This window comes from Hyperoodon ampullatus, assembly GCF_949752795.1.
Source record: "Hyperoodon ampullatus genome assembly, chromosome: 2".
Taxonomy (NCBI): Eukaryota; Metazoa; Chordata; class Mammalia; order Artiodactyla; family Ziphiidae; genus Hyperoodon; species Hyperoodon ampullatus.
In genome coordinates, this window is record NC_136915.1 from 125,094,910 (window position 1) to 125,108,778 (window position 13,869).

General features: G+C 48.0%; 1 protein-coding gene across 1 annotated transcript in view; it reads right to left on the reverse strand.

Moving 5' to 3' along the window:
- The window catches only part of KIF26B (kinesin family member 26B), a gene marked incomplete at both ends in the record, with an annotated part of 499,315 nt that extends 497,478 nt beyond the window's left edge, over positions 1-1,837 (reverse strand). The window contains 2 exons of the mRNA XM_079697984.1: positions 553-954; positions 1,775-1,837. Of these exons, the coding sequence (XP_079554110.1) occupies positions 553-954; positions 1,775-1,837 (465 nt within the window). The remainder of the gene's footprint in view (positions 1-552; positions 955-1,774) is intronic.
- Positions 1,838-13,869: the final 12,032 nt, after the last annotated feature.

Here is a 13,869-nt window from a genome sequence, read left to right on the forward strand (position 1 = left end):
AGGCAAAGGGAAATGCCAGCTCCCTAATTATCAGCCCGCTTTTACTACTCCCTCCGACATTTTTGTAAATGATCACGTATGGGGGTGGGGAGAAAAATCTAAGGAGTCGCCCCGGCAGGGGGGCGCGGAAAGGAAAGAATCCCAGTAGCTGGTGTCAGCGTGTCCCCGGCCTGCGACGCAGCAAAGGCCTGTGGACGCGCGGGAAGAGGGTCTCGGGCGAAGGCAGCACCGCGCGGGACCAACGGGATGGATGGGCGAGTGCTGGGGGCACAGAAAGGGCACTCTGAGGAGTGGAGGGCAGCAGGAAGAATAACCTGGGCAGCCCCAGTGGGCGGCGAGGCCTGGAACCGCGTACGCACCATCCAAGCACTGCGCCCGGGGAAGGTCTGGCGGGGGAGACGCGCAGGTCGCCCCCGAGGCCGGGAGCTGACCCGGCTCGGCCAGCGCCTTCTCCGGAACCGAGCAGCGCGCAGCGCTGCAGGTCCCCCGACCCACGGCCGCGGCGAGGCGCGCAGCTGTTGCCCGCCCAGCCCTGTCCCCGGCGGCGCTCACCTTGCCGGGAAAGGGCCCCGGGAGGAGCAGCTTCAGAGCCTGCCTCTTCAGCTCCACCAGGCGGGCGTTGCAATTCTCGCACCAGACGCCGCGGTCCGATCCGGGGGAGGAGCCGCCGCCGCTGCCCGAGCCCGGGGAGCCCGTGCCGAAACCTGGCGAGCCGCCCAGGGAGCCAGGAGAGCTGGTGCCAATGCCCGGGGAGGCGGGGCCAGGGGAGCCCGTGAAGGAGCTCGGGGACGAGGTGCCCGAGCCGGGGGACGGCGTCCCGGACGAGCCGAGCGCCGAGCCCGCGCCCTCGGGAGTGGGGCGGCTCCCGGCGCGCGACTCTTCGTATGCTTTCCGGTACCAGCTTTCCGGGGAGAAGGGCGCCGCGGGCTTGGTGGGCGAGCAGACTTCATTCACCTGCGGGGGAGACACACGGTGTCAGGGGCCGCAGGGCGGCTGGCTCCCGCGCCCCTGCCCAGGGCCGCCCTCCCGCCTGCCCGGGGACCTGCGCGCCACCGAGGACCCGGCCGAGCGCCCACGGGCGCACGTTAGGGACCGCTCTGAGCCCTGCGGCCATATCTGCCTCCATATGTCTGGTTAATTGTGTTTAAGTGAATCCCCGTCGCCCGGGTGACCCCTACACCGGTTCCCGGGAGGCGGCTGACTCCTCCGGTTTGGAGGAGAGGGGCTCACTCGCTCAGGGAATTTCGATGGTTTCTGCAGAGGAACCCACGGATTCAGCTCCCCGCGCTTTTGAACCCGGCACCCATCCCAGCAGGAGCTCACTTTTAAGATCCTGGACGACGGGGGGCGGGGGGGGCTATGACTTTTGGATTTTTATTCATTCAGGGCAAGGCCCTCCGGATCCTGAAGGTAAATGAAAGGTTCTCCCGGCTCCAGGAAAACGGTCCCTTAAGAACAGCAGAGAAATCGTGGGAGACCCTCCCATTCGGCTTAACTCTGCTTGGAAGTGCAGGAACGCTGCAAAAGTTAGGGATGCAGGGAAGAGAAGGAACGAGAGGGCTGCAAAAATTCCGAGGGCAAGGCGAGTGCTTTGGCGTCGTTGCTGGCGGACCCGCCTCCGCGCGCGCACGCCGGGCTGGCCCAGCCGAGGCGCCTCAGCAGCGGGAGGAGAGCTCGGGGCCCCCCTGCCCTGGCTGCACGTTACCCGGAAAGGGGAACCCTGGCCGGGAAGAGTCCGGTAACGCGTCTCCGCATTATACCCATCACAACTTACCCCGTATTTCTTGCCCCTGGTGGAGACTGCAAGCCTCTCTTTATTCCCAGCTACCGAATTCATGGTGGCTTTTCCAGAGGAGAGTGTCTAAACGTTCCACCAACGCTACATCCAAAAGGTCTTCCAACCCAGAAGGGTGTCCAGTTGTAGGGGGCTGTCTCTTGGCCCTCAAGCCAAGGTTTCTTAACTGAAGGGGGCGGGGGGATAAAAGCAGATGGACCCCAGAAGTAACAGCACTAATTTGCAGAAGGGTTGTAATGCCTGGTTTATTCTTCTCTTCAAATAATGCGTTTCCTCCTCTTCTGCCTTCTCCAACCACACGTTCTCTTTTCACGGTCACATCCAGATAATTGGCATTCTCCTCAGCCTAGTGAGTCCGTTTTCCTCCACGAGGGAAAAGACGAGTACAATCGGGGCACACGGCAGCTGCAGACAAGGTGGGCGAGCCCCCCGCCTCGCCTCCGCCGGCGAGCCGGCTCTGGGAACTTGTCTCCTTCGCGGAGCTTGGTAACTGAGTTCAAAGAAATTCTCCCAAAATATAAAGCTCCAGATCGGGGAGGAGCCTCGGCGTGTTGGGGAGCCAATATCCGCCGGCCCGCTTTGCCTGACAGTTGCGCGAGGGCAGAGAGGGGCGGCGGCGTGGCCCGGCCGGAGGGGCGCCCCGGCCGGCGTCTGCGGTCAGGGCGCGCGTGTGCGCCGGGGCGCAGCGCGGAGCCTCGCGAACAGCGGCCCCTCCGGGGAGCCCGCCGCCTGGCTGCAGCCGCTGCGCCTGCCGGGATCCATTTTATGTTGCGGCGCTCCTGCCTGACATTGCGAGGCCGAGAGCCGGGGGAGGGGGTCGTAAATCTCGCCTGTTGCGGGGAAGTTGCTGGTGAGTGGCCCAGATCCAGGGCTCTAATGAAACAGCACTGCGCGAGCCTGGAGCTGGGGGCAGCGCCGAGCGAGCGCGACCGGACAGAAATGCGCCCGAGCCTCCCCGCCCCCAAGTTCTTTCTCTTCCTGGCAAGGCTTGCAGTTCTGCCTTTGAAACGCCGTGTAAGAGGGATTGAGTCACAAACAAGTCCACAAATATGCCGGGTCCTCCCCCCGGCCTTTGTTCTCCTAGACCTGCCCTGCAAACCTTTTCTGAAATTGCCCTACCAAGCCCGGCCGGCCTGGGGGCCACCCTCCCAAGCGCAGCGGGAGAACAGGTCCTTCGCCCCCGCCCGCCCGCGACCCAGTGTGCGTTGTGCCTAGCCGCCCAGGGCTGGGACGCGCGAGCCCGGGGAGCAAAGGGCCGCCGCCGGGCAGGGAAACTGAGGGACTCGCCGCGCGGCACACGCTCGGCGCAGACGGCGCGGGCCTGGAAGGGGGTGTGTGCAAGCTGGCCTTGGCCTCGCCTTGGCCGGGGGTCCCCTCGGCACCCCCCTTCCTGCTCTTCCAGCGCGCAGGGCCCGCCGTGTCCCGGGAGTACCCAGTCATAGCCCTCTCCAGTCCCCCTCCGGCCCCCGGCGCAGCGCCTGGAGCGCAGGAAGCCGGCATTTGCCGGGCTCCACACGTAGCTGCTCCAGGGTGTCATTTTTCATCTCCCGGGAGGACATTTCTTCTGGTGAGCCCACAGGTCTGTCTGTTTTGTTGTGACCTTTAATTAACACTCCGCGAGACGCCTCTTGAAAGGACCAGCCCCGTGCGGGGATCACGTGAGGTGTAATGGCATCTCCGCGCCCGGGAGGGACCGGGCCTGGGGGCATGCGAGGGCGCGAAGGACGCCTGGGGCTTTTCGGCCCCTAGCTTCCCTCTGAGGAAGACAATATCCTGGGGTACTGGAGCCCTGTGGCAACGCCGCCCCACACTGCTTTCCTCAGGGAAAATTCCTTCCGCGCATCCCTCGCACTGCCCTCCACCCACCCCTTCCCGCCGCAGCCCTTGCGTGGGAATGTTTCACAGGCACTAAAGCGAGGTAAGAAGGTCAAAATGTAGATGTAGAAAACAGTGTGGAAGTTTCCATTACGTTCCTACTTCCCATTTAAAAGTGATCATATCAAGAGAAGACCTTAGGGGGCAGGTACACCTCCGGGCAACACCACCCAGCTTCCATCCACATCTGTATTCCGCTGAGATGCTGCGAAAATAGCATAGCCATTAGCTACGCACTGCTCATCTGCCGAAAAGCAGCGTGTGGCCAGGTGAAATGCAGGAGCCAGTGAGCCGAGGGTGGGGAAGGAGTGGTGTGGAGGAAGAGTATTGGGGAGGTGGGAGATTCACCTTGGAGACAGAGGAGACCCGAGGTGGTCTGATTTGCATCCCAAAGTAGCTGGGGCGCCAAAGCGTGTTTGGTGAGCTCGGAGCGCCCTCTGTCGATCAAAGTTTACAACCAGAAGCCCCGCAAGAGAGTTTGATTTGATGCTTTAAAAAATGGATGTGAAATTTACATACCGTGAAACGCACAATTTTTAAGTGTACAATTCTCTGAATTTTGATAACTGTACACTCCCAGGTAAGCCACCACCTCAATCAAGTTATATATTTCCATCATTCCAGAAAGTTCTTACCTTCCTCTTCCCAGGTGATCCCCACCCCTGGTACACAATCACAGCTCTGATTTCTATCACCATAAATTAGTTTTACCTGATCTTGAACTTTTTATCGGTAAAGTCCATGCAGCGTGTATTCTTTCGTGTTTGGCTTTTGTTGCTTAACGTGAGGTTTTTGAGCTTCATGTTGTTGCTAATATCGATCTGTTTTCTGTGTGTACTCTTTTTTTCATTCCTGTCTCTTCTGCCTTCTTTTTGTTGATTTTTTTTTAGTATTCCGCTTTCATCCCTCTATTGGCCTCTTAGCTGTAAGGATTATAATATGCATCTTTAACTTGGGCTACTTAGAGTTAACTTTGTGCCACGTCACCTAAAATGTAAGAAACTTGCAACAGTAATTCCATTTTACCTCCCTCCTTTGTGCTACTATTTGATGTATTTTATATCTACATACATTGTAAAACCCATAATACAATCTTCTCAATTTTACTTTAAACAATTTGTTGTCTTTTAGTGAAACTAGAACATTTTAAATATGTGGTTTTTTATATTTACCCAATTTTATCATTTGGGGAACTCCATTTTTTTTCCTATAGAGCCAACTTTCCAGCTGGGTCATTTCCCTTCAGACTGAAGAACTTCCTTTAGCATTTCTTATACTGAGGGTCTCTGGGCAACAAATTCTCTCAGCTTCTGCTTATCTGAAATGTGTTTGTTTCACTTTTGAGCTTGAAGAATAGTTTAACTGGATGCAGAGTTTTTGGTTGACAGTTATTTTTCTTTCCACCCTTTAAAGATGTTCATTGCCTTCAGATTAGAAGCCTTCTTTGCTTCTGATTAGAGGGCAGCATTAATTCTTATGGGAATTCCCCTATGTGTAATGTGTCCTTTTTCTCTGGATGCTTTGAAGATTTTCTCTTTAACATTGGTTTTCAGCAGTTTGGCTATGATGCTCCTGGATGTGGGTCTCTCTGTATTTATCCTGCTTAGGGTTTGCTGAATTTCTAGGACCTATAACTTGACCTGTAAGTTTTTCACCAAGTTCGGGGAAATTTCAGCCATTATTTATGGAATTTTTTTGGTCCCATTCTCTCTTTTCTCTCCTTCTGGGACTCCAATTACATGTATATTATGACACTATTTGAATTGTCCCACCAGTTACTGAGACTCTGTTAATTATTTCAATCTTTACCCCTTTATTCTTCAGACTGGATACTTTCTATTGACCCTTTATTAAGTTCACTGACCCTTACTTCTGCTATCTCCAATCTCTGTCAAGCCTATCCAATGAATCCTTCATTTCAGATACTGTACTTTTCAATATATACATACATAGTTTCCCTTTCTCTGCTTCTTTTTCCTTTAAATCTGTGAACATAGTTATAATGACAGCTTTCAATTTCTTGCCTGCTAATTCCAACATCTGGCTCATTTGGGGGTCCCTTTCCATTAAGTGATTTTTCTCTTGACTCTGAATCACATCTTTCTGTTTCTTTTCATATCCACTAAATTTTAACTGTATGCTGAATATTGTGGAGATTACATCATAGAGATGTTAGATTCTATTATCTTCCTTTGAATAGTACTGATTTTGTTCTAGTAGACAGTTAAGTTAGTGGTGGGTCACCTTAAACTTGTAGAGGCTTGGCTTTATACTTTGTTAGAGAAGTTAGTTCTGTTTAGTTTTAGCCCTTAGTCCTGGGACTTGTTCTTTACCCCTAAAGTATGGCCCTTCTAGGGTTTTTGTGGAAAGTCTAAAGTGCTTACCAGGCCCCTCTAACTAGGGACTTAAACTCCAAGCTGTGCTCCCCTGCGGTGATAGCAGCTGAAATCTCTGCTCAACTCTTTCAGCTTCTAGATGCTCTTTCCCCTGGACTTCTTGTAGCTCTTCCATGTAGGCAAAATTCAAAAATATCAGCCAAGGATTTGAGGGAAATGAAATGTGGATTTTAGAGCTGCCTCACTTTGACTCTCTCCTTTCTGGGATTTTTCTCCTTCCTTTCCAGCTACAGCCCTAAACTCCTCAGCCTAGTGTAATGCCTCTAACCAATAAGACCGGCTTTCACCTTGAGTTATAGCCACTGTGCCCAGCAGACTGGAAAAACCCATGTAACCCTTCTTTCAAGGATTGAATCCTTGAATCCCCTCCAGTCTCTGCCTGCTTTTGGCCACTCTCCAGTGCCTTTAACTATGTTTTTGTTGTTGTTGTTATCCAGTTTGTAATTGTTTTCTTTTGGAAATTCAATTGTATATAAAGCACTCCCTAATTTTAGCTTAATGGTGGCTTTTTCAAGTTGATCTTAGGTTTTTGGAATTCTTGTAGTTTTTATGTTGTGAGTTAGCAGCCTAAAGAGTTAGTCTTTAAAGAAACCAGCTATAATTTTATTTTCTATCTAACTGAAGTTTTTTAACGGTGCAACCCAAGCCCTCACTGATAGATAGATAGAAATCTCTAGATCTATGTAGGCATGCGTCAGTTCAGTTCCAGACCACCGCAATAAAGCAAATATTGCAATAAAGTGAGTCACACGAATGTTTTGGTTTCTTAGTACATATAAAAGTTACCTTTACACTATACTGTAGTCTATTAAGTGTGCAGTAGCATGTTTAAAAAATGTACATACCTTAATTTATAAAAATACTGCTAAAAATGTATCATCTGACAATGCAGGGTTACAAGCCTTCAACATGTAAAAAACAAAAAACAAACAAACAAAAAACATTATATGTGAAGCACAGTAAAATTAGGTGTGCTTGTATATTTGAGGGTGTTAATGGAATTACTTCAAGATTTAGGTTAAAAAAAACCACTCATTTTATGAATGAAAAAATTACATACTGGCTTCCAAAAACCCAGAGCTTCTATTAACACAAATTTATTTACTCCATTGATACCCCTGGGTGAAAAACAGTATCATCTCCCTGCTATATTCATAAGTACAAAGTGCAAAAAAAAAAAGTTAAGGTCCATTACCTGGCTAAGAATGAAATTCTTATTCCATATTCCTTGTTGCTTACTTATTAAACAGATGTAACTTCTTTGGCAGTGTTTCATGGGACTTTTATATTTTCAGAAAATGCAACTTAGCTTTCTCATGATTTATACCTCAGGGATGAGTAGCTAATAAATTTTATAGCTAAAATATATTATGTTACCATGTTTTTGAAAGCCTAAAAGTATAAATCAGAAATAAAAAACCAAAATCAGGCTGGCAACTTCTAATTGCTAAACAGAGGGCAGACTATGATAGATTTCACTCCTCTTTAATATTTTTCTTTTGAATAATTTCCAAGTTGGTTCAGGCACCAACATGCCAACGGAGCCAGTGGAGTACATGTGCCAGAGGCGCCTGCATTTCTCCTTGAAAGAGAATCAAAGCAACTTACACCGTCCATGTGGTACCTTGATGAATATGCAAACAATATTTGCATATGATCTACTGGTATTCTGGGGAACCATATGACCATGTGTGGGCTGCCAAAAAGTCATCAGCAAGCTGATAACTTTAATTTGTGTACTTGGCCACTGCAAGAGAAGGGTTGTTATCCTGCAAGCTAAGGAAGGCTTTCCACTCTTAGATGATCATTTCAATCATTAATCATTTTATGCTCATGAATTCCTTTCATGCTAAATTCCAAGTTTGATTCCTGTCCAAAGTTCAGACAGTTCAGAAAATAAAGGTATACAAAGAGAAAGGGTGTGAACCAAATTTGTGCGGCTAGAGGGTTTTTTTTGTTTGGTTTGTTGGTGGCGGGGAGAAAAGACATTATTAAAAACAGAGAGGAAGATCAGACAATGAGTGCTCACCCACTGACACTGGACACCAGATGCGATGTCTATGGACTGTGCTGCCACTTACCACAAGAAGTAGCCGGCTTTGGAAAGGGATCACAGCATCCTATGCATCACTGTTTATAACAGTGAAGGAAGAGAAACAACTTACGTGTGTATCCGTAGGGGATAGGTTTAATAACTTACAGTAGTCAGACCGTGGAATACCATGCAGCCATTAAAAATGTTTTCATAAAAGAATAATTTTTTGGAAAAAATGGAAAGATGTTGATGATATCATAGTGTTAAGTATTTTAAAAAGTTATGTACAGTAAAATGATAATTCAGTGAAACCAAAAGAAAATTATATATGCAACAGAAAAAAAGAGAGTAGAATCTAACATCAAAATATTGAGTATAACAGCTCTTTCTGGGAGTTTCCAATTCTATGTTTTCTGAGAGAAGTTTAACATCATCATTATTATTATTATAAGAAAAGTTACTAAAATATAAAAAGGAAATTAAAGCAAGTGTCAATTATTTTATTTATTTATTTATTTTTTGCGGTACGCGGGCCTCTCACTGTTGTGGTCCCCCCCATTGCGGAGCACAGGCTCCGGACATGCAGACCTAGTGGCCATGGCTCACGGGCCCAGCCGCTCCATGGCATGTGCGGTCCTCCCGGACCGGAGCGGACTCCCAACCACTGCACCACCAGGGAAGCCCAAGTTTCAATTTTTAGAAAAGGGATCACAAGGAGCTAGAGGGTAAAGGAGGTGGGTGCCCCATGAACATCCATAGCCATAAGTGTTCGCGCACACACACACACACACACACACGTACACACACACACATACACGTACACACACACACATACACGTACACACACACACATACACGTACCTGCACCCCTAGTCAAAGACAGGATACAAAAACAAACAACAAAAACAAAAAAAACCACCATAGCTGGAGAGAGAGATGGGTAGAGAATATTGGTGATTAAAAATAAATATTTTGGGACTTCCCTGGTGGCGCAGTGGTTAAGAATCTGCCTGCCACTGCAGGGGACACAGGTTCGAGCCCTGGTCTGGGAAGATCCCACATGCCATGGAGCAACTAAGCCCGTGCACCACAACTACTGAGCCTGTGCTCTAGAGCCCGCGAGCCACAACTACTGAGCTCATGTGCCACAACTACTGAAGCCTGTGCACCCAGAGCCCGTGCTCCACAACAAGACAAGCCACCGCAATGAGAAGCTCGTGTACCACAACAAAGAGTAGCCCCCGCTCGCCGCAACTAGATAAAAGCCCACATGCAGCAACGAAGACCCAATGCAGGCAAAAATAAATTAATTTATTAATTTAAAAAAATTTTACAACAAAATAAGACTTCAGAGCGCTTTACCAAAAAAAAAAGAAAAAAATAATCATACATCATTTATCTTTTACAACTTACTAAATTTGGAGTTAGGAATATAAAAGGGGGACCCCAGAACCCTTTAGAGGTGAGGTGACTTGCCCAAGACAGAGATCCAGCTGGGGGAGCACCAGGGAAGAAATACAGGCCCTTCTTTGGTCCCCAACCAGGAGCCACACACAGTCGCAGGATCAGAGGTGCAGCACATGTTGGTGACAGGTGAGACTTTAAAAGGCTGTGAAGGAACTTCCCTGGTGGTGCAGTGGTTAAGAATCCACCTGCCAATGCAAGGGACACAGGTTTGATCCCTGGTCCAGGAAGATCTCACATGCCGTGGAGCAACTAAGCCCGTGCGCCACAACTACTGAGCCTGCGCTCTAAAGCCCATGAGCCACAACTACTGAGCCCGTGTGCCACAACTACTGAAGCCCATGCGCCTAGAGCCCATGCTCTGCAACAAGAGAAGCCACCGCAATGAGAGGCTCGCACACCGCAACAAAGAGTAGCCCCCGCTCACCGCAACTAGAGAAAGCCCATGTGCAGCAACAAAGACCCAATGCAGCCAAAAATAAATGAATAAATAAATAAATAAAAGGCTGTGAAGTCCAGGATATAAAGTAAAACAGAACCACTGCCTATCTGTTTGATGACTGTTCCGATGAACTTGTAACAGAGCTGGAGCAGAATATCATTATGTGTTGGATGCTGGGAAACATTTTTATTTAAAAGTTCTGAAACAGCACTCAGTTTAGAGGCAGGCCAGGTAAGCAGGTCAGCAGGACAAAGGAAACAAGGAGTCAGGGTAGTCAGAGAAAGTTGGGAGAGTCCCCCAGGAGGAGTCAGTGAGGGGACCCTTGGGAAAGTGACTTGACTGGGCCTTGCAGGGTGGGTCAGAGACTAGGGAGGGTGGGAAAGACATCAGAGACAAGACAAACACCCTGAAGGAAAAGGCAGGGAGGTCACAAGTGAGCTATTTTTCCAGAACTCAGAGTGCCTGTGGGAGTATGGAGAGATGGAACCACATTGAGTAATAGTTTGAATGTCAAATTTAGGAGTTTGAACGTCAGACAGTGGAGAACACTGAGGGGTTTCGAGTAAGTGAGGAACAGTGCCTAGGCCACACATAATATCAATCTGGTAGCACTTTGTAAAAAATAGTACATGGAAGCAGGCATACCAGTTAGGAGGTAAAAGGTGATGGGAGGTGTTAGAATTCCATGATTAGGAAACAAACAACCTAAAGATAAAAGATGTGGACAGTGTTTCATCAAAGCTATATAAATGGCTACTAAACCACATGAAACAATGCTTAACATCCTTAGTCATTATGGAAATGAAAATTAAAAACCACAATGAGATACCACTTCATACTCACTGGAATGAGTATAATCACAAAGGCAGACAATAACAACTCTTGCTGAGGATATGGAGGAATGGGAACCCTCATACAGTTGCTGGTGGGATGTAAAATGATGTGGCCACTTTGGAAAAGAGTTTGGCAGTTTCTCAAAAGTTAAGTATAGGGCTTCCCTGGTGGCACAGTGGTTGAGAGTCCGCCTGCCGATGCAGGGGACACGGGTTCGTGCCCCGGTCCGGGAAGATCCCACATGCCATGGAGCGGCTGGGCCCGTGAGCCATGGCCGCTGAACCTGCGCGTCCGGAGCTTGTGTTCTGCAACGGGAGAGGCCACAACAGTGAGAAGCCCGCGTACCGCAAAAAAAAAAAAAAAAAAAAAAAAAAAAAAAAAAAAAAAAGTTAAGTATAAAATTACCGTATTACCCATCAATTCCACTCCTAAGTATCTACCCAAGAGAAATAAAAACATACACCCACACAAAGACTTGCATACAGAAGTTCATAGAGGAATTATTCATAAAAGCCAAAATGTACAGACAACCTAAATGTCCATCAATTGGTGAAGGGATAGACAAAATGTAGTATATTCATACAATGGAATATTATTTAGCAATAAAAGGGAAGGAAGTGTTGATACATGCTACAACATGGATGGACCTCAAAAGCATTAGGCTAAGTGAAAGAAACCAGACATGAGAAATCATATATCTTATGATTCCATTTATGTGAAATTTTCAGAAAAGGCAAATCTATAGAGACAGAAAGCAGATTAGTGGTTGCCTGGGGCTGGGGTTAGGAACAGGGATTAACTGTGGGCATGAGGGATCTTATTGGAGTGATGAAAATGTCCTGAAACTGATTTATGGTGATGGCTGCACTATTCAGTAAATTTATCAAAAAAAAGTTCACTTGTGTAAGGTGAATTTTATTATATGTAAAATATATCCCACTAAAGCTGTTTTTAAAAAGTGATGGGAGGGACTTCCTTGGTGGTCCAGTGGTTAAGAATCCGCCTTCCAATGCAGGGAACGTGGGTTTGATCCCCAGTTGGGGAACTAAGATCCCACATGCCACGGGGCTACCGTGTGCTCTGGAGCCCACAACTAAGACCTGATGCAGCCAAATAAATAAATAAATAAATAAATATTAAGCATTAACTGTTAAACAAAAAGTGATGGGAGAGGTAAAATGGGATGGAAATGAGGGATTCCTTTCAGGGCTATCAGCACTCAATCAGCTAAGCTTAGAGACCAAACGAATGGAAGGAGGACACTTGAGGAGTCAAGGGTGATTTTCAGGCATGTGAGCTGAAATAGCATTTTCGACAACAAGGAAAATGGGAGGAATATGATGTGTTTGATTTAGAAAAGATACAGCCACAATAATCCAATTGCATTTTCCCTCTGAAGCAAAATTCCCAGAGAGAGGGTTGACCTGTGTGCTCACTTCAGGAATTCCGGCAGCTCCAGCTGGAATCCCATAGGGTCTCTCTTCACATTGACCAGCACTGAGAAGAACATCAAGAGACCCTGGCTGACCACTGGTGGGAATAGAAGAGCCATGAAAAAAAAACTGAGAATAGGTGCTTAAGAAGAACAGTTGTGATATTAGGATCTCTGTAAGGAACTGCCAGATGAGGGTCACTGTGGCCTGGAGGAGGAGGTGAGCGAGCATCGGCAGGGGCAGCAGTGGCTGGAAGCAGGCGCTGGGAACGAGCTCCACAGTCACCCACAGGAGGTGATGGGCAGAGAGGCACACGCAGCCCAGGGGAGGGCTTCACAGCCCATGGTGGAGGACAGGTAGCCATATGAGGATCCTGCTTGAGGGAGAGAGGCACTTGCAGGAGATGTGGGATTCCACAAGTTCCTCCAATGAGAGCTTAGAATCAAGACCAATTTTTCTAACCAGTGCTGTTGTTGTCCACACCCTAGATGGTCATCTCCCAGCTATGTGTTGCCTGAGCCCCGGGCACCAGCCTGAGGAGCCTCTGGTCCTCTGAACTGCTGAAGCCTCCACTTTCACTGCAACCATGCCCTCTGTTGCCCCCCACCCCCCTTGATCTCACCAGCTCTACGAGATCTGCCATCACACATCTGCATCACCAAAGACACCCTCTCTGTTCTACACCTGCTAGAAAGTCAATAGTTCTGATCTACTTGCATTTGCCCCCATTCACCTCATGAGTTGGAAATGCAGTGTGATGGATGGATGGATGCATAGATGGATGGATGGAGACATGACCTTGAAAAAAAACAGTGATCAGGTGAGAGTAACTGGTTAACAGATGCTCCTTAGTGGGGAAGCAGGGGCAGCCCACACTGTTTCTTATAAAAAGGTTGTGATTGAGATCAAGCTGTGATCCTTCCTGCTACTTTTCTAATATAAAAAACCACAGGATTTAAATATAAAGCCTCTTTTAAAAGCAAAACACAGATAAGTGTCAGAGAATTCAGGAATTATGGTTTCCACAGCAACGTTCACGTGGCCATCCAACTACTATTAAATAAATAAAATTAAGCATTTCTGTTGCCCTTGACATTCAGCCATATGCTAAGCAATCCCTTTATTGGTTTCTAATTCCTTGCAGCCACCTGTGCAAGAGGCAGCCTTCTCAGTCCCACATTAAGGATGAGGAAACCAAGTCCCAGGAGAATAATAATAATGTGCTCAGAGAAACCGTGGCCGTCTGACTAACTGGCTAATCTGACTGTCCACGGAACAGCAGGCAGCAGGGTGAAATGTCAGTCAGTCCCAGGGCTGCCTGAAGTACATGAGGAATACCAGTCATCGGTTAATGCCTCCTGCACGCTGGGTCCTGCTAGTGCGCTTTTTCAGGCCCCTGACAATGAGGACAGAGCCACAGGCAACCAAAGAAGCAATAAGAAAAACCAGAGGCCTCAGTGTTCCTAGTGGAGGGGATACGAAGAAATACTGTGTAGCCTCGGTTCAATGGGTCTCTCATATGACCAACTTCACTACCTGTGCAGAACTCTGAATGTATACTAAAGAAAGAAAAATATTCCTCCAGTGGTTCAGAA